Source organism: Cryptomeria japonica, chromosome 4, assembly GCF_030272615.1.
Source record: "Cryptomeria japonica chromosome 4, Sugi_1.0, whole genome shotgun sequence".
NCBI lineage: Eukaryota > Viridiplantae > Streptophyta > Pinopsida > Cupressales > Cupressaceae > Cryptomeria > Cryptomeria japonica.
In genome coordinates, this window is record NC_081408.1 from 122662445 (window position 1) to 122689635 (window position 27191).

General features: G+C 39.4%; 1 protein-coding gene across 3 annotated transcripts in view; it reads right to left on the bottom strand.

Annotated features, from left to right (window-relative positions):
* Positions 1-875: 875 nt before the first annotated feature.
* LOC131074131 (uncharacterized) overlaps positions 876-27191 on the bottom strand; it is a 259081-nt gene continuing 232765 nt past the window's right edge. For all 3 annotated transcript variants that reach the window (XM_059219607.1, XM_059219606.1, XM_059219608.1), the window contains exons 16-18: positions 1785-1851; positions 1538-1591; positions 876-1413 (exon numbers count right to left, since the gene is read on the bottom strand). In XM_059219607.1, the coding sequence (XP_059075590.1) occupies positions 1285-1413; positions 1538-1591; positions 1785-1851 (250 nt within the window). In that variant the 3' untranslated portion in view covers positions 876-1284. The remainder of the gene's footprint in view (positions 1414-1537; positions 1592-1784; positions 1852-27191) is intronic.

Consider the following 27191-nt stretch of genomic DNA (forward strand, 5'->3'; position numbering starts at 1 on the left):
CATCTACTTGCAAGGTTGTTTATTTCTTCATATTTGAGTTGTTCTCTATTTTAAACCTTGGTCATACATCATGATGATAGACAATAATATAGGTGGTTTTGGTACATAAACTGTAGGTGGATAAATCATTATATTCATATTGTTGGTACACCAAATAGTGCATATCTGAAATAGATGCAATTGGAGACATAAATCGATCTTGAATTGAAAAACATGTTCAAAGACTACACCCTAGACTATTTAATGAAAACATTTTATATAACCTACTTTGCCATCGTAACAAAAATGCCAAGAAGATTACTTAAATATTATATAGAGATCAGGCATATAAGAGAAACTATTATCATATAAAGAAGTAAATTAAATTCCTTGATTACACTTAATTATCAATATTTAAGAAAGATATTTAAAGTGCTAAAAGCTAACGTATAAAGAGCCTAAGATAAAAAAGAGCTTCAAAACCGAAACTAAATTAATTCCTTTTAAAAAAAATTCCATTAAGTTATTTTCGTGATGACATTATTAGAAACTAGAACTATTCTAAATAAGAAACATTTTAATTCAAGACAATGTCGTCTGAAATAATTTAACATTGTTTAGTCAAAGGCAAACATATGTGGGAAAAAAATCCCACTACTTGATTTTAGATGTCATCAAAGTACTCTATGCAATTCAGTAGCACATAAAATTTGAAGTTATGTCTACTTTAATTAATTCAATACATAAATATTTCCTTTAAGTTTATTTAAATTATATTTTACTATTGATGCAACCATTGCACCTCATTTGGTGCAAGTGCTAGTATATGTGTGTGAGAGTGTGTGTTCGGTCTTAGTTAAGTATTTTTATGCTAATAAATGAATAAGGGGACTTGCTTATTCAATTTAAGGATCATTTTACTCGTAAATGCAAGTGAATGTCAAAACATGACGATCAATAGTTGATGACGCACTCAAAGAATATATTGAGTGGCTTCTACTTTACTGTAAAACCAGCATTCTAACCACGATAAATCTACACCTATCTCACCAAGCTTTTGGGAACTGCAAACTTATTATCTAAAGAAGAAAATTGACAAAGGAATCTGGGTCATGTTACAACGTTCCTGTATGTGAATGTGAAAAGGAGACAAGGTTTGTCAACAATAACTGCTATTCACGCTTCACAGTAATTCTAACAGCATAATAATAAAATATCCTCATCTTGAGTATTAAAAAGTTCGAATTTTCAGCTCTGAACTTTCCAACATGTTCTGTTCAAAATTTTGCATCTTGCTTTGTAATTTCATCCTACTGTTCCATATTTGTTATCGGGGACCCTTTGTGAAACATGATCTGAAACACTGGACCTTTCCCATGTTGATTGGTTGATATTGTTAGCTGGACTATAGCCATCATTGGTCGCTCCACTTGCCTGCAATCCATAATTCAAACAAAAATGTCAACCTTAAATCATCAAGATGAATCTAGGTGTTCACATTTTCTGAGAATTCATGAAATTAGCATGGACTACAAAGCCAACAGCTAACACAGCTTACCACTTCAATGCAAGCTGCTAAAATAGTCATACCAGGGAGAGCATACAGGCCATGCTGCAATACAAATCAACAGGTGGATTCTGTTAATAAAGCTAATGTGGTCTATTACTTTGCACATTACTACTGCAATTTCCCTTCCCGATCCTTGTCTATATTCTTCTTAGATATCACAAAATTAGACAGGAGATGTAGAGAAAACAATACTAACAAAGGAAATGTTGAAAGGGGCAAGGGGGAAGAGATAAACCTGATGCTCAACTCGAGTTTTGTAAATAAAACCTGCACAGCAGAATGCTGTCGATAAAACTATCAAACTGTATCAACAAATCAGGATACAGAAGATAATTAGTGCTAGCTTAAATACAACTTAGAAGCAATAAATGTTAAATATTGTCACGTATAGTGATATGAAGTATTAAAGGAAACAATAAATATAGTGGGAAAGATCTATGCAAATACTATACGAGTAGCAAAACATAAAATTTGGCATATATTTAACAGTGTTCAGGTAAAAGGTCAAAGAACACTTCACTCTTCAATTTCGTCTTCTTTTAACTTACTTTCAAAACCTGCGCATACGTTGTAATGTCCCCACTTTGAAATAGAATTTATTATTAAATAATAATAATAAAATTATAATGCAATAAGTATAAGTTAAAGATGTGGAATGATAAGTTGTGACTCCCTCAAATATGAGATATAAAAGGGAGAACAAAACCTCATTTGAGTGGGGAAAATTTGAAAATCAGAAGTGGAGAGCTCATTTAAATAAGTGCTGCAAAAGGGCATACATGATGAAGAGGTGTGACCTTTCCTTCACATTGAGAGATATGAAGGAAAGGAATCAAAATATCCAGCAAGATCACCATCAATCAAATCAGATCAGAACTGTTATTAAGTTACAGGTAGTAACATCCTTGTTCTTCGTCGTATGCATGGGGATGTGCTTAGTATATGACACCGGATAATGTTCTTATGCAGAATTTAATAGTAATATTAAAATAGACTGCAATATGTATGACAGTCATACTAAATATGTATATAGTGTTTGACTAGACTAAGAATAAATCAGAAAAAAACTCGAGTTAATACAGTAAGAAGTAATCAGAAGGAATATAGAAGAAAGCAGAGACTATTGCCAGTAATAGGAAACAATCAGGAACCACCATTAAAGGTCAGCCATCCCTTATTATCGATTGGTAAGTCAGCATAACACTTGTATTACATACGTCATGATTATAGAGGGTTTCTTATCAGTCTTTGATGATGTCTAAGTACATTAGAGCCTTCACAAATAATATCATGGAAAGCCAGAAAATTTGTATTGTCAGTTTATATCAAAGTCACTGCTGTACTGAAATTCATTAACTCTTACAGTAGGCATTATGCAATCAGTATAAAGTAATTCATTAGAAATTGTGTTTGTTAGGACCATCATGTGTGTCACAACCCGATTCAGACCACTTAGTTTTAGATTACTTTTATTTGCTAGACACTGATACTGTTGACATTATTATGCTAATAAATGTGCGTAATGACATTGTTTTATTTTTGATGTGATGAATGATGTTAGATGATATCGATGATATTTAATGCTATTAATGACTTCTTAGATTTTTAAATGAAATGATGAATATAATGTGTTTTTATCGTGATATGACGATCTTTTGTCGAGTGTGAGGCGGTTGCAGTGTTGACCGTTGAAGACGGACATATGATCAAGGAGGAGTCTCTTAGCTCGCCAGCAGCAACTCATGGAATAGGACCCCATGCAAACACAATTAAATAATAATAATAATTAAATAAATTAAACTTAGAAACTCAAAATAAATAAATCAATTGAATAATTAAATTAAATAAATAAAATATAATAAGTAAATTATTCAAAAATTGAATTATTAAAATATAAAATCAATTTAAAGGTGATAGTTCGTGAATTATAATATTTAAAATTTAAAAATTAGCATGCATAGAGAAAAGTATTAAAATTTAATATTTACAATTAAATCAATAATTAATAAGGAAATTATAGAAATCCGAAGAGAAGGAGAGGAGTGCTCTGCAACGGTGACGTGACAGGGCCGAAGGTTTCGTTTTGAGGGGTCAACCCCTTGACTGTGGAGGTGGCAATCTTCCTCCATGCGGGTTTGCTTTTCTTCTTATTTGTTTTATTCTTTGAGCTTCATTTATTTCCCTTCTTGCTTGCCTCGTTGCTTGTCCGTCCTCTGTGCAGGTGTGTGCGAAGATTAATGCGACTTCATGGAGAACAATTCCGGAGGAGAACCATCAATTCTTGACAAAATGAAGGCGGTGGATAATGCGAAAACCAAAGGCATGAAGAAATCCTTCAAGGAGGCCGTTGCTCAACCGCTTCCCACTATCGCAGAAAGTGCTAGGTTTGTCTTTGTTGAACCCTTGGTAGTAGGTGATAATGGTGACTCCAGTGGGAAAGGTAAGGACCCTAGTTTTTCCTTGGGCTCCCTTTCTGTCATTCCTAATGATTATAATGAGATTGCTCTTGAAAAGAGTAGATTAAAAGATGTTGCTATTTTTTTCGTTGGTGTTGATGTTGATAAATGTCTGGCCCGAAAATTCCTTGATGATTGGTTTAGAAATGTGTGGAATATTAAACTAGGGTTTCATGTTTCCTTTTGTAGATTAATTCAAAAAGGATTATATGTTATTATTTTCAAAGATCATAACGCCCAATTTGAAGTTATTAATAAGCAATATTGGACTGTTGGTAGATGCACATTTTGTGCCCTAGGATGGTCTCCTGAAGCTACTGTGGAGATTCATACCCCAACTAATTGAGCCAATTGGCAAAACCATTCGTATGGATAATTCGGCCTCCCTTATACTGCATTTGGATGCTAGGGTTCTTGTTTCGATTAATACTGGTTTAGATGTTCCTAAATTTCTCAATGTTAAATTAGGGGATAACATTGTCTCTTGCCCTATCGAAATTCTAGGAGTCAATGCTCGCTTCCTCTGCAAAAAAGAGGGGCATATTCGAAAGAATTGTCCCATTATCAATCGGAAAAAAGGTGTGGAGAAACCCGAAAAGGGTGCTCACGACTCGTCTGCCTCCAAGAATAATTTGCCCTTATCGGCCTCTATGCCTCTCATGGATAAACTGGACTCCTTAAGTAAAAATGTTAAAAATGCTATGAATGGAGCTAATAAAACGCTTCCCGAGTTTGATAAAAATGAAAACTTTGGGAAATTCAATGAAGCTCCCCTGCCCCACTCTGCAATTGCAAAAGCCCTAGAACAGATGGATAAAGATCAAGAGGGTTTTCAAATGGTTGGCAAAAAGCCTAGAAAGAGGAGGAAAAATGCCCAATAGTTGGCACTCAAAAAAATTAGAGTGGCTGACCCCAATAGCAATGAGCATAGTAAAGATAAAAATGATAGGACGAACAATTCTGCTTCTCCTATGGAAGATGATGTGTAGGAGATGTCCCCCAAGAGGAGATTCTCAGGTATGAATGCAAATTCTTCCCTTGTCAAATCTTTGGTTAATAATTTTGAAGGGAGAGATAGAAACAACAGTGAATTAGGTAAGGGAGGGAGCTCTAGTGGGGCACTCATCAAGCCTACTGCTCGTAGGGACTCTGCAGATATGGATGTATCCTATGAGATCTCTTCGTCTAGTGACCCTGGATTGGCTAAGGGAGACCCCCCCTCTTACAAAATTCACTACTGAGTCATCTATAGCCCTTCCCCCTAAGAAGTTTGTTGAGATTGCAAATAATTGCATTATAGAGGTCATTGTTGCTGACCCTAATAGAGGTGACCCCAACCCTAGTGAGCCATCAGTAGATGGTTTTGATGCCATAGGCAATAGTGATAGTTTAAACACATACGAACCCTGTACTGGGGATGAGGTGGCCCCCAGTCAACTTGATCCCAACAAGGATTTAGATTGTGGGGATGACTCCCAATACGATGAAGACTCTGTCGAAGAAGGTGATCAGATGGTTGATAGTGAGAACATTGATCATAACCCCAGAAGGAGAGGTAGACCATTAGGGTCCAAAAATAAAGGATCTTCCAATAGAAGGAAAGCAGAAGAGATAAAAGATCTCCCCAAATGCTTCAGCAGTTTTAAGACTGCCAAAGAGTTACAACAAATCTCCTAGATATGATGAATTGCATTTCATGGAGCATTAGAGGTCTAGAGTCGCTAGACAGGAAGCAGATTGTTAGGAGGTTTCTTAACCAACATAGAGATTCAGATTTTGTGATGCTACAAGAATTGAAGGCAACTACATTTCTCTGGAGGTCAATCTTGATTTCATTTGGAGAGAGTCTATTAAGATCTGCTTGGATCATGATAAAGGGAGAGGGGAAGTTGGGCTACTCATCAACCCTAAGTGGAAAGATCTGAAGAGCACATAGTTATACTGAGAGGGGGGGGTGAATCAGTATAATGAAACTTTTCAATTCAATATTTTATATGATAGAATCAATCACTAAAAATAATTTTGCATATGAACACAATAACACAAAGATTTAAGTGGAAACCCAATGCAGGAGAAAACCACTGAAAATGAATGCTATATATTTATGTTCTTTTACAATTTTGTGAGCACCAACCCACTGGAAGCACCAACTCCCTAACTCTGTTTTGTGAGCACCAACCCACTGGAAGCACCAACCCCTGAACTCTGTTTTGTGAGCACCAATCCACTAGAAGAACCAACCCCCGAACTCTGTTTTGTGAGCACCAACCCACTGGAAGCACCAACTCTCTCTGCTGAAATTGTGAGCACCAACTCACTCTTCACAAATCTAATTTTCCATCTTGAACATGTTGCTGTAACAATGGATGATGGACAATGGTAACACTCTTTAAATCTGCATACACATCTTCATACAAATATGTCACAATTCCTTTCTTAAATCTGTTGTAAGCTGATCATAAATCTGCCTTACTCTTCATTTCAAATCTGCATGTGCTAAGTTTATATATCTGCTATTATATTCTAAACTTATGCTCTTTTAGGACTGATTATTCATGTTTCTCTTTGCACACCTCTTACTTCACCTACGTGAGGTATACTTTCAAAAATCCACAGTTTTATACACAGTATATATATCCAGCATATCAACTTCCTTCTCAAATAATTTTTAAAAATTCATATATATATATATTGCTAGTTCCACCGGTTGCAAACCAACATGACTTTTAGTTTGAAAAGTCATATCCTTCAATATTTCAATAACTTCTTTTTGTTAAATTCTATTAATAAACTTTTTACGGGAGTATTTGTTTGCCAAACACTTTTGTTTATATTAATAAACTCTTATGCCACTATACTTTAGACAATACTTTTCATAATAAACAAACCACCGAACTTAATGAAGCCCGATAATATGTATTGTAAAAATAAGGTATGCAATTTATTTACGATATTATTTTCTCCCAGCCGGTATTAAGTAAGTTCCGCAAAACACAAAGTTTATTTTAATACCGTTGATAATATGTGATGAATATAAGCCGCTATACAACATATTAATTTTGCTGCTCCATATCTATCTCCGCTTTAATTAAATTAAAGTGTGCTGCCGATAATATTGTTCAATATATTAATGCTCATGAGGTGCCGTAAAAAATACTTGGTTAATACATCCGCCATCAAAACATTTTTTCGCTGTAATAAACTTGCCACTTTATTAATATATTTGCCGATAATTATAAAGTCTTTCCATATTATATATCGGGTAATAAATATATCGGATTATTTATAAAGTCTTCCCATTAATAATTTTCATTTGATTTCTATTTTTGCCTTCAGATAATGATATAGATACGAACCATGCTCACTATAATCTTCTGCTTCATCGTGCTGATTTGCCAGGAAACTTCCAAACCAACACCTGGCTCTAGGATATATTTTAGATACTTTCATTCTTTCTGTGATGTCATTTTAGATGCTTCCTACTTTCAATTAATTTGACATCAATGACAATACTTGCATCAATCTCCCCCTTTGTCATTGATGGCAACCTTACAATCCAGATTGTTCCCCCTCAAACCAACACTCCCCCTGTCTCCAATTTCTCTCCCTTTGACATCAATGGCAAGGGATTTTTTGTTGCTTGTAACCTGACCCTTTTTAATGTATGCTTCATACAAAGTGCTTAATGAGAGGATGAGAGTGATATTACTCCCAATTTATCCCTTAGGTACTCAAAAGTCTCTTTTGGAAGAGGCTTTGTAAAGATATCTACTAACTGTTCCTTTGTTGGAACATATTCCAACTTTACTTGCTGCTCAAGAACCTGGTCTCTTAAGAAATGAATTTTGATAGGGATGTGTTTTGTCCTGGAGTGCATCACTGGATTCTTTGACATACTGATTGCACTTGTATTATCACAATAGATAGATATAGGATGATCATACTCAATCTTAACATCTTGCAAGGTTTGTTTCATCTACAATACTTGCGTACAACATGCTGCTGCTGCAATGTACTCTGCCTCTGCGGTAGATAGAGATATTGAAGCCTGTTTTTTGCTCAACCAAGATACGAGGTTGTTGCCAAGGAAAAAGGCTCCTCCACTGGTGCTTTTGCTATCATCCTTGTCACCTGCCCAATCAGCGTCTGTGTATGCTTTGAGAGTGAAATCATCACATTTTGGGTACCACAATCCAAAATTCATTGTACCCTTCAAATACTTGAAGATTCTTTTAACTGCCTGTACATGTGTTTCCTTTGGTGATGCTTGATACCATGCTGCTACACCAACAGCTTGCATTATATCTGGCTTGGTAGCTGTTACATATAAGAGACTTCCAATCATGGATCTATATTGAGTCTAACTCGCATCAGGGGATTCATCATTTTTACTAAGTTTGCAACTAGTGACCATAGGAGTACTGACAGGATGGCAATCCTCCATTCTGAATTTCTTCAACATCTCCCTAACATACTTAGTCTGTGAGAGAAATATCCCTTCATCTGATTGTGAAATCTGCAATCCCAAGAAGAAAGAAAGTTCTCCAAGCATAGACATCTCGAATTCTTTTTGCATGTTAGAAGCAAATTCTTCACACATTTGATTCTTACTACCACCAAAAATGATATCATCTACATAAACAACTACAATCAGCAAATGATTACCTTCACATCTGAAGTACAAATTACTGTCTACTGCTCCTCTTTTAAACCCTTGTGTTTGAAGGTAGTTGTCTAATTTGGCGTACCATGCTCTAGGGGCTTGTTTGAGACCATAGAGTGCCTTCTTTAATCTGCATACATAATCTTCCTCTTCTGACAGGATAAATCCTTCGGGCTGTTCAATATACACTTCCTCTTCTAAATCACCATTTAGAAAGGCTGATTTCACGTCCATTTGATAGACTTTAAACCCTTATGACTTGCAAGAGCTAGAAACGTTATGATAGCTTCCAATCTAGCAACTGGGGCAAATGTTTCTTCAAAATCGACTCCCTCCACTTGTGCATAACCCTTACACACAAGTCTTGCCTTATTTCTTGTAATTTTGCCATCCTCATTCATTTTATTGCGAAAAACCCACTTGGTCCCAATGACATTTTTGTTTGAGGGTCTTGGAACAAGCTCCCATGTGTGATTTCTTTCAATTTGGTCCAACTCCTCATTCATAGCATTTACCCAATACTTGTCTTCACTAGCTTCATTAAAATTCTTTGGTTCTATCTTAGAAAGTAGACAGAAATGAGCATGTTCTGTGGTGGTAGCTAGTCTCCTCCTTGTCTGAATGTTTGTATCCAACTCTCCAATAACCAAGCTTTTTGGATGATTTTTCTGAACAAACTTTGATGGAGTTTTTGATGGTGTTTTTAAAGGTGTCTTTGATGGTGTTTTTGATGGAGTTTCAAAACTTTCTTGTTCCTCATTTTCACTTTCTTCTTTTAATTCTTCTTCATCACTTTGTTCTTTAGGATGATCTTCTATAGCTTTCTCAAATTGTTTTCCTTCATCTATCTTCACATTAGCACTTTCAACTATCTTGTGAAATCTTTTATTGTAGCATTTATAAGCTTTGCTTCTAGTGGAATATCCAAGAAAGATTCCTTCATCTGACCGGGCATCAAACTTTCCCAAGTCCTCTTCATCTCTTCTAATGTAGCAAGTGCTGCCAAAAATTCTGAAATAATCAACAGTTGCAGCCCTTCCTTTCCATAGTTCGTATGGTGTCTTGTCGTTGTTTACCCTTATTTGTGCTTTATTCAGTATGTACATTGCCGTGTGAACTGCTTCTTTCCAAAAAGTGTCTGCAATCTTTGATTCATTCAACATAGCTCTTGCCATTTCCTGAACTATCCTATTCTTCCTTTCAACAACTCCATTTTGTTGTGGAGTTCTTGCTGCTGAAAGTTGTCTTCTTATTCCATGTTTTGTGCAAAAATCTTCAAACTCATTTGAAGTGAATTCCCCTCCTCAATCTGATCTAAGACACTTAATTTTGACATCCATCTCATTTTCAACTAACTCTTTGAAGGCTTTAAATTTTGCAAGAGCTTCAGATTTTTCTTTTAGAAAGGCAACCCAAGTCATCCTGGAGTAATCGTCTATGAGTAGCATAAAATGACAAGCAGCTCCTGAACCAGTAATTGTCTATGAGTAGCATAAAATGACAAACTCTTGAAGCTTTACGACAACAAGCTCCTGAACCAGTTAATCAATCACCACTTGCCCGTCTGTTGATGTGTGTTTTAGGCACATAACATTACAGAATAAATTACCAAGATAATTTACCCTCTCTTGAACAAAATCACCTCAGATGGTAAGAATGAGATCAACTAAAATGATTCCAAGGTTTCTACATGTCGGGTCTTGACGAGTGGGTAACTCAATGGTTGATGTGAATTGTTGTGTTTCACTTGGGGACTTAAGCAAATGTTTGGCATATCATGAATAATGCGAAACAGGTGTGCTGACAACTTAAGATTTATCAATATGGCTCTGGATTTACTTCTTACTAAAAAAAAGGACAAAAGGAATAGGGTTCAAGAAATCTATTTTAATCCTAGGAATGTAGGAAATGGTGAATGGATCTAATGGAATCAAACCAGGCAAGGTCTCACAATCAGGTATTGACACGAGCTTAGTGCAATCGTCTAAGGTATACTTAAAAGATTTTCAGGCTATCACCATCCAACGTAGACACCATCCAAGTTGATGCTTGTCAACAGACGCGTAATAGTTGAAGTTATGCTTACTTAAATTCCAATTGACCAACCACACAAGGCGCACTTACCAGCGGCAAGAGGCTAGTGGTATGGATTAAGGATTCCACACAAATGAATTCAACAAATCTTCCACTCAATCTAACATACAAGAAAATAAATTCTAATCTAAATTCTAATCTAACTTGGAGGAATTGAGAACCATGAATGCAAATACAACACTTGAAGAGAAAAATCACCAACAATTGAACAATGATTATGATTCAAATAGCTGCAACATATACCAACAATTCTACAAAAACTCTCTTACAAATGAGAGACAAGGAGGCATATATAGAGTCTCTTACAAAATGGATGGCCAAGATTGATCTAAGATCAACAGCTGAGATCATGCCAACAAAACCCTAGAATTGCCCTAATTAGGGTTGCATAAAAAATGGTGCCACCAACATATGGCCCAATGAAAAGATACCTAGTCATCTAATAGGGAATCTTCTAGAAGATTCCTCCCTGCATCTCTCTCTTTCCTAGCATACTCCAAGAATCTAGCCAATACTGAATCTAACTCCTCCATGGAAATGCTAGGCAAGGTATCCTATTGTAAATCAATCACGTCTAGTGAATCCGAGCAAGCATTCAAAGTGTTCTCCCATTCTGGCATGAGCTTCTGTGAATTATGAACATGAATCAACAAAGAGACCAAGTCATCTATCTGACTCTTCTTCAAAGAGTACAACTGGCAAAAATACATAAATTTCATCTTGTCTCTTAATTCGGCTAAGCGTAAACCACTAGCATCACTAACATCAATACCCAATAATTCCTCAATCGAGGCAAGGATCTTCATCTGAATGTCCTGAATTAATCCTTCCATCTCCATACAACTCGACTGGGCGTTCTCATAAGTTGATTTCTTCACGGCTAATGCACAATACCAGTCATGGAAATCATATGTCTCCACTATACACAATGTTCTCGTTCACCAAGGTGGAATTAGGAACCTTCTTCAAAGCCTAGAGGTGTGGATTAGTCTTGTCTTGAATAGGCTGGAACTCTTCCCAAACTCCCTCCAAATACTGGATTCTGAATATGAGCCCTGTTGTCCTATCATATGCATGGACAAACTGAGTAAGGAAATCATCTGCCTGTTTTCTTGTGCTCTCAATCCACTTTTCCACCTCCGAGTGTGTACCTCTCGCTACCTCACAGTGTGAATGTATTCCATGGTCAACTGCAATAGGGGAAATAAGGGTAGGATCTCCATGCCTTATCCCTGCAATATACTCTATGAGTCTAATATTTTCTTCTCTGTACCTTTCTTTCTCCGCAACCTCTCTGTCTAACCTTGCATCAATTGCTTGGAGGTTCTCACCAATCTCATGGAATTCTTGTTTTCTGGATGTACGACCAAGGGCAACTGAAGTGATCTAGAAATCCATAGGAGTAGCCATGTTCGCTATCATGCCTGCAATAGGAACAACAATCTACGCAATCCGCATTCCTGTCTCATCTCTAGCTATGTGCGATAAAATCTCTGCTCTCTTGGGCTCCTTCTCCTTGCACTCCTAGCTAGGTAGCCATCAATATCATCAATAGGTTGTACCTCTATCATTTGTTTACTTTTCTCCATACTTCTTATCAGCCATTTAGGAATAGCGGCCATCTCCATACCATCATCGAAACATATTTCTCAATCAAGTCCTTTCAATGCCGAGATAACATCATCATTATCATCCGGATTATTTTTGGTCCAATCATATACCTCATTTCCCAAACTAACTTCCAAAAAGACAGTAGGGGATCTCGATTGGTCATTATTCTCATCAGGAGGTGCAGATGTCACTGTGGCATGAAATTCCTGAGTATTCTTTGGTAGTATCACTATGTTTGAACACTGTTGAGTCTCCTTGTTTTGTTCTGTTACTTCAATCACTTCGATTGATGAGACATTGGGGGGGGGGGGTGAAGGAATGATAAGTGGAGTGATAGTCTTCTGTTTCTTCTTCACCTCCTCAATCTTCTTCCCTCTGGCCTTGACTTCTCCTGGCACGTTCTTCCTTCTCTTGGGAGCTTGACTCTCTTCGTCTGCATGAATCCTGACATCACTGACAGTCCTCTGATCATCCTCAGAAGTAGACTCTTCCAGCTTCATCCTTTCATAAGTGAAGGGAACACCCATATCAACTAATTTGTTCATCTATATATCCACCCATGCACGAGAGAAATTCAAGACTTCTCTCATCAATATATTCATGTCAATCTCTTCTGACTCTGACCAATTTGGCAATAGGATTGCCTTCTTCATTTCATTCTCATAATGTGGGTGTGTATGATCTTTGTTATCTAATACCTGATCAAGAATGAGGAAAAGTCCACACTTCCTCATGAAATCCACTAACATTCTAGACCACATTCTTCTCTTCACTGCGTGCTCGTCCATCATGTCAGCCCAATAATCTTCTATGTTAATCTTGTGGATGAACTTCTCTCCCCTGATCCTTCCGACCTTCTTGTCTACATCAAATCTTTCTCTTTTCTTGTATGTAGCAAATCGGTAGAATGCAAGTTCCTCACTCGCAGTGCTGGCGGCTATGGCAGACTGGCAAACCTCTGACGTCTTCCCAACTGAAATAGGGAATGTCATGCCTGTCCTGTGCTTCTCTCTCTGAATAACATCGAACTCTAGAAGCTGTCTCACCACTTGCAACAATATCATTCTATCGATCGGATACCTAGGAAGTCTGTAGGGTTCGGGTTGAAACCCATGAATCCTAAGGTATGTGAAAGTGGAAAACTGTATATACCACGATCCATATCTTTCTATTAACTCTGTTGCCTCCTTGGACAATCTTCTATGGATTCCGCCTTGCAGCATCCGTGTGATGTACATAGTGAATGCATCATTTACTCTCTTCTAGACTTCAATTCTATACATGCTCAGCTGGGGGTAGCATTCATGACTCTTGTACTGTCCTTGCCCATTCCCAACTTCACCTTTGCATATTAATCCTTTGTATGAAACAAACCGTGCAAGCAGGTATACCAGGTAAGAAGTCATGGCAAATGACTTGGACCGCTCTACATTCTTCAGCTGAAAATCTAGGTTGTCACTTATAATCTTCGACCAATTTATTAGTGTTCCTCTCAGACAATCTTGAATGAAGTAGAACATCCATCCATCAAATATTGCTCCCTGCGGCATCCCCATCACTCTGTTGAGTAGGAATATCAAATCACTATATTCCTCCTTGAAATCTGTGCACATGAGTGTCTTGGTAGCCTTGGAATGATGAAACCTAGGCTCAATCATCCACTCTTTGTTAATTAAATTCTTGCATACACCCATCTTCTTCATGTATCTTTTTGTATAATCCTCCTTGGTCACATCTTTCATGTCTGTTCCGCGTGGAATTCCAAACACCTCTGCAATAGCATCCTCAATAAGGTAGGCGATGACAACACCCTTAGGACTCTTGATCATCCTTGTGAGCGGATTGTAACATCGTGCACACTCCAGGATCAACTCACTGCATTGTATGGACTATGGAAATCCAGCGGCATGGAAGATGCCACTCTTCATAATATTCGCATATGTTGGGGAAGGAACTTGATCTCCGACTTCGAACATCCGACGCTGCATCTGGTTGAAGTCTAAGAAATGCATGTTTGTATCAGTGATCTCCTTCCATCTCGATAAAATCTTAAGTTCCGAATAAAATCCAGTCTCCAGCATCTTCAATAGTTCTTTCCTTTCCTTGTATCCAGACTTTGACATTGCACCCGCACGAAGCTCGAAGTTAGACTTAGGAAAATAAATAATACTTGTAATAAAATTCCTGACTTTCTAAAGATTTAGCTAATTAGAGCATGGAGTCAGGAAAATAATCCATACACTTGGTAAATTTTAGCAATTACATTCAAAGTGTGACAACATTAAGGCATGGAAACCTTTCATAAAATTCATTTATACCTCCTTATGCCTAGAAAATATGCAAGCTAAAATGCAAAGAAGTATACTGGATTGATGATAACTAAGGAAAGGTGTGAAAGGTTGTGTTTTCACACAATGAATGTCTGAAGACACTTTCAGCAGTCAACAATGGAGGTCAGCAATTTTGAAGACAACCTGAAAAAATCAAACTTTTAAAACATGTTGTAATCTTCAAAAATTTGCATAAACTTGATAAAAATCAGTTCTATTGATGAAAACAATCATATTCAGGAATATAAGTGTGGCTGGTAAAAATTTAAATTTCTAAAGACAAGTCTGAAAATTGGATACTTCAGACTTAATAGCACCTTGCAAAATCCCTGAAAAATGGCTAAGGAAACAACCCCAAGCAAAATCACCAAAATGGTTAGGTGGCTGAAAATGAAATTTTTTTAGGACAACCACCTAACAATGGAGTTTTCAGACCTGCAACAGCGATAAGATGGTCTAAAAAATGCACAGAAAACTCCACAAAATACCTCCAAATGCAAATTGTCTAAGTTGGAATTGGCTGGGCAATAAAAACTTAAGTCTGAAAATTAATGGCAGCCATTAATGGAGGTCAAAATCTGAAGCAAACCTCAGATCTTAAGCGAATCAGCAGGCTGGAAATGATGGCAACCACCAAGAATGCATGAAAATCACCAAAATGTGGCATCAAACCACTCTCGAAGCAAAATCAAATTTTTCCAACTAGCGCTAAACTAAAAATCTGAAAATGTTGTTAATGGCAGCTTCGATCTGCAGCAATGGAGGTCTAGACAACAAGCAAAAATTGGAGGAAAATATCGCCCAAGTCTCCAAACATAAAATTGCCAACTTGGACAAAAATTGTTTTCATGGAGACACCTGGTAGAAATAATAATAAAATAATGCTAAGGCTCCTCTCTTATACTTGCTTTTACCTTTCACTTTCACCACACAAGCAATGTGGGATAAAACATTTGCTTAAATACTTGCTTGGTGAAAACCTAACGTGCTTCTAGAAGGTTCAAACATTAAATGATTATTGCAAGTTATTTAATTTTGCTTTTAAAATTTTAAATAATTATTAATCATTATTTAAAAGCAATTAAAATGGGGCTTACTTATTAAAATATCGCAATTTAAATCCAAAATTAAGCCTCCAGGGGAAAATCGACTTGGGTTGGGATTGAAAAATCCCTTTAAAAAATCATTAAAAATGTCAAAAATTCCCCATAAGGGAAAATCAATATGAGCTTGGACAAAAATCCATGCAAAAACTTCATCAAAATGCACACAAAAACCTCCCAGGGGAAAATCGATATGAGCTTGGACAAAAATCTAGACAAAAATGCACTCAACTTGCAAAAAATCACTCCCAGGGGAAAATCGATATTAGTCTGGACAAAAATCCACACTCCAAACTCACTTAACTTGTAAAAAACACTCCTTGGTAGAAAATCGACCTCTGTCTGGATGAAAATCTGGACTCAAAACTCTTCAAAATATTCCCGAGGGAAAATTGATCTCTGTCTGGATGAAAATCCGGACAAAAATCCTTACAAATATTCTCAGGGGAAAATTGATCTTTGTCTAGATGAAAATCCGAACAAAAATCCTCACTTAGTTGTCACAAACAATGCTGGTGGAAAATCGACCCAGACATGGAATTATCCTCAATGTTGTCTGCACTTCAGTCCGCATCCTAGGTGGAAAATCGATGGCAGTCTAGATAAATCCTGACATTTAGCCAAATTTTAGCACTTCCAGGGGAAAAACGACCCAAGTATGGATAAACAGTGGGGGAAAATAGTAGCCATTATGGATTTCAGGGGAAACCCATGTGTAGTATGGATTTTGAGTGGGGGAATGGGTTGGGTAGTCTGGAATGTGAGGGGAAAAGCACCTCTAGCATGGAATTTGACCCTTTAACCCTTGGAATATGGATTTCCCTTAGGATTTTATCATTTTAACCACTCAAAATCACTTAGAAACATTAAATTTAGACTGGACTTAGGCAAATTTCCCAAAAAAATGAGCGAAACGCTAGGAAAATATTGGAATAAGGTGTGAAATCAACATAAATGATACCTTAGGAGCGAGAAAACAACTCAAAAAGGTCTGTGAATACCTTGGCACTTTAAAATCATCGATGCGCGTGTTTAAAATCACGTTAACGTTCAAAAAGGTCAAACACTTAGGCAAAACTTAGGATCATTAAAATATCAACTTTTGCAACTTGATACTATAACTTCAAAAAAACCCTAGACGACACTAGGCATGATCAAAACTCCGAGACTCGAGCACGAGAAACGCAAAATTGCCCACTAAGCAGCCAAAACCCTAACCTAACAACGCAGGAAGTTGGAAAAGAGGGGGTCCCTGTTAGCAATGGGGCGATGTGTGAAAAGGTCACAACACTATCCCCAATAAATTTGAGTTTTGCTAATATGATGCAAAATGGTGCTTCCAGGCAATGTTCCTAATCTGGTACTACAACCAGACTTAGGCTTCCACAATGAGCAGGAAGACGTCATTACAGAATTGTTCACCCTAGCATGGAGAGTAAGAAGAAATGCTCCTGATTGGTTTTGAATGCGCTTTATTCTTGAGGAAGAAAAACAAATAGCACAACGTATTGAGGTTGATATATGAAGAAAACTCACAGCACAGAGAAATCAAGTGAATCCTCCACCCACTCTCGCAGATCCATAGCCAACACCTACAAATCCTCAATAAAGTCACACTAGATCACATTAATTCTTTTTCACCTGATAAACTCTGAAGAGTCTTAAGATCATCTCTGAGCTCATCCAAAGAGTTTCTAGAATTAGAATCTTCTACCAAATCCAAGCAAAAGAAGAGGATAGTTGATCAAATGAAGAAGAAAATCCATCAAGCAAGGACGTGCCTAGAGAAGAAGATATTTCCAGCTTATTCCACATTTCAATTTTATTTCAAACACCAGCCCCCAAAGTTTCAATTCCAAGAGTTACCTAGGAGACCCCAGCTCTAGGAGCCCCAGTTCAATAAATCCTAGTTCAAGTATAGGATCATCAAACACAAAGCACTACAAGGAAAGGAGAAGAGATCAAGGAGAGCACAAGAAAACTCCAGGCTTCAGATGAAGGATTTACACTGCACAAAGAAGATAACATTGTACAAGGAAGATCAAGCACTCAAGGAAGAAATATTACACAATCTTGAATTTCCTCTGGAAATCCAAGAAACAATGCGAGTACACTAAGAGATTTTTTGATGCATAAAGGAGAGGATGCAAAGGTCATCAAGTCAAGATGATGATGCAATTTGAGAGTATCTCCCACCAACATCCCATTCTTCACTCCAAGCGCTTGGACAAGAGATATGCCTTTGTGATGAGTTACAATGAGCTAGCTGAGGTGGCACTCAATCAACACTTATCCAATCACATTATTTCAAGATAAGGCATCCAAATTGAATGTACCTAACGCATCCATCAAGAAGGATGACTATCAAATGGAGACACAAAGTTCAATGCACCTATCCTCATCATTCATGGTCAATTATTCAATGAAGGACATGTGTCCTATAAAATGTAATTATATCATTGGTTAAGCATTTAATGCTATGTAATAGGGTTTCATCTTTCAATCTTGGCCACTAATGTGAATTTGATCATGACACTTCATTGTAATGGGAGCACTATATAAGGCTCTAGTTCTTCATTTGTAAAGGTTAATAGTTAATCGTTAATAAACAATAGTTCAGCAATAGTGAATAGTCAATATTTAGATAGCAGTGTTTAGTCCTAAATGTATGGTTGGTGAATAATCAGATAACATAGTATTTCCCACACGTACCAAATATTCATGTAACAGAATGATTGTACATCACAACATAAATGACAATGATAATAATTAGACCAGAAAAGTTATATCTTTATTCCAGTGTCCAAAATTGTCCATACATAATCTCCCCTGCCAAGGTTCCAACCAAACAATATAAAGACTCGACGGTTGGTCAACTTGCCAACCGTCACCAACTCCCAACTACCCGACAGGAACCTCTCGGCGACAAACATAAACATAAACACACCATAACACACTTATAAATATTATTCCTAGTAACATACGTTATTTACCCCTAACATTAGCCCCCCCAAAAACGTAGTCGTCTTCCAGACAACTCAGACAAGAAAACTTGAATTATATAAAACATAGCTAAGACCGAGAAGAGGGAGGAGGCGTCCATGTAGTGGCCGCAGGAGGAGGTTGCTGTCCGGTCTGAAGTTTCAGGTTCTTTTTCGCTAGCAGCTGTCGTTCCCGTGCTTTCTTTACCATGTGAGCAACTTCCAGTAGCTTTTTATCTTTTTGTTCCAGCTGTAAGGTGAGCTCTACCACTTGGGCTGCTAATGCTTGTGCCTCCTCCTGTATGCTGCAACGGGTCTCATAGGTAGTCATCTTCATTTCCATTTCCTTCCTCAAGCTCCTCTCCACAGTAGCTAACTGTGCCTGCTTCTCACCTTCCTTTTCTAGTGTTGTTATGTATATCCGCTGAGCCTCTTTCTCCACCTGGTGCTGCCGCATCTGTAAGTACACCTCCCGGAAGGCCTTCTCCATGCTACGGAAGGTGGTGCCTGTGCCTCCTACCAGGTGCCTGCGGGTCCAGTTCTGGATCATCTCAGGCATACTATGGTCCGGCCACCCTTGCTGCTCAAAGTGGTGCATGAAATCATCTGTGCACCCCTCAGTCATGAAGTGACACAGCTGTGTAGCATCGATTGAATTGTCGGCCTCCATCTGTCCAGTAAGCTGAGCCATGTTGCGTGCAACATCGAAGAGCCCCTATAGCTCCCCTAGGAATCGTCTGAGTGAGCCTGCTGGATCATTCGGATCGGGTGGTGTAATGTGGAGCCCTGCGAGTGCTCCCTTCGGTCCATTGCTCTACTTGTCACTTCCCGAGTTTTGCTGCTCTTGATCAACGGATCTCTCTCTGTCCAGGTCTGGGGCAGTAATATCTCTATCTGGGGTCATGCTTGGCCTAATGGCCATGTTATGCGGTGCAGGGGAGGCGGGAAGGTGTGGGGCAAGTGCGAACTACCCTAGCCATCCATCCAGCGCGGCGTCTATATCTTCGTTTGTCAGAGTATCCAATGCTGTTGCTGCCTCCAAGTCACCCGTACCAATTTCTACTGGTACCGTACTGGTTTTTTTTGTAAGTATGGCCAAGATGATCTGTGGTAGGGATACTTGTCGTTGTGCTGGCGGTTCCCCTTCACTGATTTTTTGGAGCAACACCCCTACTGGTCGTACATCTCCCACTAGGCTAGCTACTGCAAGTGCTTCCTGAGGTACCAGGTGTGCCAAGGACAGTTTCAAGGGTGTGAATTTTACCCTCGTACTTTTCCATTGGGCTCGCAACCCTCCTTGTTGTTCCTCCTCTTCCTCCTCTTCCTACTGCCATGACTCCGTTTCCTCTTCCTCCTCCACAGCTGTGTGTCTTGTCAGATGGAATCCCTCATCACAGCTTTCCCGCTCTTCTGTCTCTTCCACCTCCTTCGAATCTTCTGCGTTGCTAACATCTTCAATCTCCATGGATGTGTCCAATTTCCTCCGCTTTTTGGTCAGCTGCGCGGTGTCGCCTAGGGTGTCCAGGAGGATATAGTAGTACATGGTGGGTTTATTTGGTTCTACCCGTCTGCGTGGTTCAAATGTCCCCCATACTTCTAGTGGTACCTGCAGGCGTACGACATCCAGGAACAAGCTGATAGCATGATGGCACATGTAGAACGTCTTGTGTTCTACTCTCAAGAAGTCGTGGATTCGTTCTGCCAGGAGTTGCCCCCAATTGTACACCTTCCTGCATTTGATCCCATTCATTAATCCTATCATCCATATAGCTATGTCGAATGCCCGGCTGGCTCTCGTAAGGTGGCTTTTGACCAGGTCCATTAACATCCTCCATTCATTCCTCTGCTGTCAGCCCAGACACTTTTCCACGGTTCCTTCGTGAGATCATCTCTGCACACCAAATCCATCAACCATTTCTTCTTTTCCCTGGTGAGTTTTTTGGTTGGTTTGGCCGTAGATGCCCCTTTCTCGGGTATGCCAAATACCCACCTGAAATCCTCTGGTTTGAATGAAACTCGCATTGTGCACCCTTGGAACTGAATGACTGAAGCTCGTTCCTGTGGATTATAGCTCGATACCATGGCTCGCAGGACTGGCTCGAACTCCTTAATGTTGAATGTGGGCATTTGGATGGCGTGATTGACCTGTGCCCTCCTGAGAGATTCCTTCGTCACATAGTCTGGAGGGTTTTCTTCCCACCAGGTACGACATTCGCTATTGGTCACACTCTCAAATGCTACATTCGCCGCTGTGAGTCCCTTTGAGTCCTTTGGTGTCTTTGGTCTGCTCCTGGTTTTCTTGCTACTGGCTGGCTCTGTGGCAGTCATGGCTGTACTTCAACTGCCTTTTTCTGTTCTTCTTCCCTTGCCCCTTCCTTGGTCGTTATTATAACTATTGGAAAGATTGTCTCACCAATTTGTACGACACATTGTACCACTCACAGTTTCCTTGCTGTACAACTTCCTTAACGTGTTCTGCCAGACAACCCCCTTGCTTCTTATACTTGCCTGCTGCCTGCTTGAATGGACTGTTGAGTAATGGTTTTCGTACCATACCGTACGATATCTATTTTTCCTGCTTGAACAAACTGTTAAGTACCCACAGTACGGACAAGGTGTTGTCATCATATGTCGTACACTCCTCTGGCCACTTTCCTTATACCGTACGCCGTACAGTTTCTTCCTCAAGCGAATTCCTCTTTGTCGTGCCCCTACGTGTAGACCGTACACCATACAGAACAAATTTATCTTTATTGCTCGTGCACCGTACGTCGTACGGAAGAAAACCGGTTTTATTACTCGTGCGTTGTACGTCGTACGTGATTTGTCGGCTTCCATCCTCTAGCGCGTCCGTACGCGAAGATCGTATGCCGTATGGTAAAACTTGTTGATTTCCTAGTGCAATCTGTACGCCGTACGTAGTAAGCAGCTGCTCGTCCTTCTCTGGCGTGTCCGTACGCGAAACCCATACGCCATACGGTGAAGTCTTTTGGCACGCGAGCTTCCCTATCTATGCAATCCGTATGCCGTACAGACTTATCAACTAATCCTCGTTTGCCTTTGTGTCCGTATAGTTGGTCCATACGGTGTATTGGTGGTTGTCCCGAACAGTTGCTTGCTTCCGTTTGCTTAATTCCACTTGGTTGTCGGGTTCACCTTGCTGTCTTCCCTGCATTGTGCCTAATGGGATCTCGTGGAGGCTTTTATAATCATTTTTCTTTCCCAGGGTTAGGGTTAGGTATAAATGTTTTATTAACTTTAACATAAAATAATTGCCTTTTTAGCAGTCTTAATTTTTCCCTATTTCTTTTGCTTGTACTTGCCTAATATTTCAATTTTTTAGTACTTGCCAACTTGGACTTAGTTGCTTTTTCCTTGTATTTCTCTTCCTCACCCTTTAAGACCCCTTTTTTTTTAACAGTCGTCTTACTTCCTTTATCTGACACGACTTTTTCAATATTAGCCTCCTTGCCTTTAATTTAACCAGGTACCTCTTGGCCTGATCGTGCCCTCTAGTTGGTCTTCTGTAAGCCACTAGCTAGTTTATTGTGTTCGTTATTGCAGCTAAAGAATTTCCCTGTCTCCTTTGTTTCCTCCTTGCTGGCCCCCTACCTTGCTTCTTTTTCAACTTATCCCCTATTCCTTTGTTCCTCGTCCTGTCTTCCTTCCATTTCTTGTTTGGTTCATGTTCGGAGTTTTCATCCCTGTTGTTCCTCTTTAGCCCTGAGGCATTGTTGGGTGTCTTCGTTCTTATTTCTGAGTCGTAGTCTTCTGTAGCATTCTTGTGCACAACACGTCCCTACGTACTCCAGATCCCATATCTTGTCCACCAATGGAGCGGGTCCCACACTCTTGTAGTGGACATCAATGTAGCGATCCCTGTACTATTGGTACCATTTTACTCTCTCTCCGTCAATCTCTGGTGGCCTAGCTGGGTTAGGAATCACCCGATACAATGAATTAGGTCCGGCTTCTACCTCACCTGCTATGGAAGCGATGACGAATAGGTCTTCTGTTTTCAGCACCATTTTTAAACATGGACCTAGGGTTGCCCCATATACCTCCAAGTCGAGCTCTTCCTCTCGGTCCACCGGCTCCTCTTTATTTATGTTCTCAGCTCTCCTCCGGGCTTCCGCTTCTTCATCAATGTCATATGCTACGTATCCCTCCTGAGATCCTTCGTATGGGGCCCGTTTCCTCCAATATCCTGAAACTCGCACTCACACAACTGGGTCCCCAAAATACACATTCGTGAGATGTTTGTGGATCTTGGGAACCGCCACATCTTCCACCCTTTTCGGTACAAGTCGTTCTTCCATGGCCTCCAAAGGCTTCACCCAGTCATCATCCCTCCGATAGGGTTCTCCTTTTACCACCGGGTCCTCTTCGACCTCCTTGCTCCGACCAATGGTCCAATGTCCTCTCGTGGCGTATCCTAGCATGTTAATCTCAATCACAGGTTTATTCCATTCCTTGTAGATTTTCAACTTGGAACCATTCACTGGGTCTCTGATCGGATTGTTGTCCAGAGTCGAGAGCTTTACTGCTCCGTTCCTACCGACCTCTCTGATCTTATAGGGTCCAAGCCAACGGACCTTGAACTTCCCTGGTCAAAGTTCATTCCAACCATTATACTTCAAAACTAGCTGCCTGTTGTGACCATTTCACACATCGCCCCATTAAAATGGGGACCCCCTCTTTTTGCTCGTTTTGCTCGCCTTTCTCTCCGCTTTTAGGGTTTTGTTTAGTTTGTCAGTTGTCTGGATTAGGGTCAAGCCTTAGGGTTCCCGTTTTGACGTTTTCAGGCCAGAGTCCAATCAATCTTGAGAGCTTTTTGAGCTTCCTCTCGTAGGATGCAATTTTGAATAAAGTGAATTCGCCAGAGGCTAAGTGAGTTGGTCTAGTTTCAGTCGGAATTTTGAATGCAAAGCCCAAATTTGTCTAAGTGTTAATGATGAGATTTTTGATTTTTGTTTGATTGAATGATTTTGACCAAATTTTGGAATTTTGATGATTAATTCTGGGCATTGGAAATGACTTGTTTTTGCCTTGTGAAGTACTTGAAGTCCTGAAATCTTGATATTTTGGCCTGTAGAAGCAAAATCGCTCCTGTCCCTCAGTGAAGGACCGGAGCTTGTTTGTCAAAATTTTACTATATCTGCAGGATCAAGACGAATTTCGGATTGGAAGTGATAAAGGGAGGCATGTTCTTTCCGTTGAATATAATTTGAAGAATTTTGCAAACACGGAAATGTGCCAGGAGCAAAAATCGCTCCTGTCCCTCAGTGAAGGACCGGAGCTTAAAATCCAACATCACCTTGTCCTTGCAGGATTTGAACGATTTGACGATTTGAGAGGAACCAAGGAAGTGCATTTTATCAGTTGAATATAATTTGAAAGCGCAAACATGAGGAAAACTAAACTTAGAAGCTAAATCGCTCCTGTCCCTCAGTCAGGGACCAGGGCGAACTTAATGATAGCTCCTGTCCCTCTCCCAGGGACCAGAGCGAATTCCCTCCTAAGGCATGTTTTGGGCAAAGATCAAGTAAGTTTTGAGTTTGAAGCAAACAAAGAAGGTGTAATGAACCTGTTGAAGACAAATTGAAGATTGCAAGACGCCTGATGAACTCCATATTGGTCTAGGCGCTCTTGTCCCTCAGTTAGGGACCAGAGCGATTTCTCCCTTAGGCCAATTTCTCACCAAGTTAGAACGAACTCCAAGCCAAAGATGAAGGGAAGGGGGCACAACGAGTCCATTGAAGATAATTTTGGAAGTTAGCAAAGTGTGATTGAACTTGAAGATGAAAATTCGCTCCTGTCCCTCAGCTAGGGACCAGGGCGAAATGTTAGTTATCTTGCCTTCCACCTAAATTCAAGTCACTCCAAGTCAAGGTGTAAGGTGGCAATGGCGTTTTGAGGTGTCTCGATGAAGAATGAAGTATCAAAAGATCGCCAAAGATGAAGGAATTGCACTATATACTCAAGTTCGCTCTTGTCCCTCAGTCAGGGACCAGAGCGAAATTTCTAAACATGCTTAAGTTTTGGATGTTGATCACGTTTCAAGTGTTCAAGAAGGACCAAAGGACATCGTTTTATATGGTGAAGGCAATTGCAAGTTGATAAGAACAAGGATGAGCCCAGGAGACAAATTCGCTCCTGTCCTTCAGGCAAGGACCAGGGCGATATTCATTATACTAGCCAGTTCTTTCAAAAATCACGCTAAGTCAAGGACGAACAAGGTTGCACAAAGTCTAAGGTGTTTTGAGAAGATGATATGCGAGGGAATTAAACGTCAAAAGGTGATCAACTAGAGCAAGGAGACAAAATCGCTCCTGTCCTTCAGGCAAGGACCAGGGCGATGTTCATGAAATCTATCATTCGTCCCACAAGATCACGTCAAGCCAGGGTACACAAGATCGAAGATATCATTTGGAAGGAGATGAACAAGAAGCCAAGGTGTAAAAAATGACGAATTTAGGCTAGAACATAAAGTTCGCTCCTGTCCCTCAGCCAGGGACTAGGGCGATATTAACTACATCACTCATTTTCTTCCAAAGATCACATCAAAACAAAGTTGCATAAGGTTGAAAGCGTCATTTGGGAGGCGACAAACAAGAAGTGAACGTCAAAAGATCACAAATTTGAGCTAAAAATAGAAGTTCGCTCCTGTCCCTCACCAAGGGACCAGGGCGATAATGGTCACAAGGGGCATTCGTCTACGAAATCAAGTCAATCAAGCTCGAGGTTCCTAACAAAAATGCCAGTTTCAACGTGAAGATGAAGGTTTTGAGCGTGGAAGGCGAGAGATTCAAGGCTAAGATGATAATTCGCTCCTGTCCCTCTCTCAGGGACCAGAGCGATATGGTTTGTATCTTTCCACCTCTCCAAATTTTGGCGCTAACACTTTTTTTTTGAATTTTATTAAATGCTAAAAAATCAATAAAATTTGAATATTTAATTAAATAGCATTTAAAAAATTGCACATGGGCATTTAATTAATTATTTGTTGCCTTAAAAAAAAAAAATCAAATCAATTAAAAACGAAGGCAATTAATTAATTAATTACTATTTTAAATAATAAATTGAGCGCTTGGATTTTAAATCTTTATTTTTACAAAGTCGGCCCTTGGTTTTTATTTAAAATTTATTTTTATTACCTTTATTTACAAAGTCGGCCTAAAGGTAATAGGGGGGGTAAGCGCCTATAAAGGAAGGTGAATTATTTTCATTATCAAATCATCATTCAAATTTCATTAGCATGCGATTTGGAGAAGACAAAGAGGTGTGCGAATTGTGTTTAAAGAGTGCGAATTTCTATTCAAAAGAAGGCGCGAGCATCATCAAAGGGGAGTGCGAACCTTGGTTAGAGTAAGGCGAACTTGCTATCATCACGTCAAAGACCCCCCAAAGGTGGCGAAGTGCTAAGAAGGACATTCATTCGAAGTGAGATCACGTTGAAGCCATCAAACATTGATTTTTGCCTAGGCGATTCTCTTTATTTTGCATTTTAGAGTTAGCTCTCAAGTAAGGTATGGCGATGTGATTCTTGTTTTGTTTTGAATTTTTGATCGTCATAGTCTTAAATTTTGAATTTTGAAATTTTGAATTCCAATAGCTCAATCGTTATTTAGGAAATGATAACTCAAAGACTTATCATGAAGTTTCCTAAAATTAATCTTTAATCTAATCTATGTTATACATTGCAAAATTTGTTACTTATTATGAAATGTTGTGTAGGTATGGCGACCCCGAAGGCGGGAGCATCCACCAGTCGTCCAGCTCTCATGAAGGAAGATCAAAAGAACGAGGAACTGGAGACCAAGATCGTGTCTAAGTGGAGCAACATTGGAGATACCAACTTGGGCAACTTCAGTACGAAGAAGTTTCGAGAGGTCCCTTACATTGGCAAGCCATCACCTGTCGCCCGGAGGATAATTGAAAGTGGCATCATTAAGGCGGCCGGCTTCCCTCCAGCAATACAGTGCCATGAGTTGATGATCGAGTGTGCTCGTCATTATGATCCTCAGTCCAGAACGATAGTGTCCAAGGAAGGAAACACTTTAGCTTATCTTTCAGAAGAAGCTATAAGTGAGGCTTTCCCTCTTCCAGAGCACAGAGATATGGTCTACAAGAGCATAGAAGGAGTCAGGTCCATGTACGAAGATGATCCAGATGCTTGCCTAAGCATCATCAACAAGAATTGGCTACTCAAGAGTCGTCCTTGCCTGAGTAAGATCCCGAACACACCACATAGGATCGATTTCCAGGAGTACAGAGATTTGATTACAATGCTCAACCGAGTCACAGGAGCCCCTCAAGCCTTCTACTTTGAGAAGTGGATGTTCTACTTCATCCAGGTGATAGTTCAGGGAAAAGGAACAATTCATTGGGCTAGGATGATTAG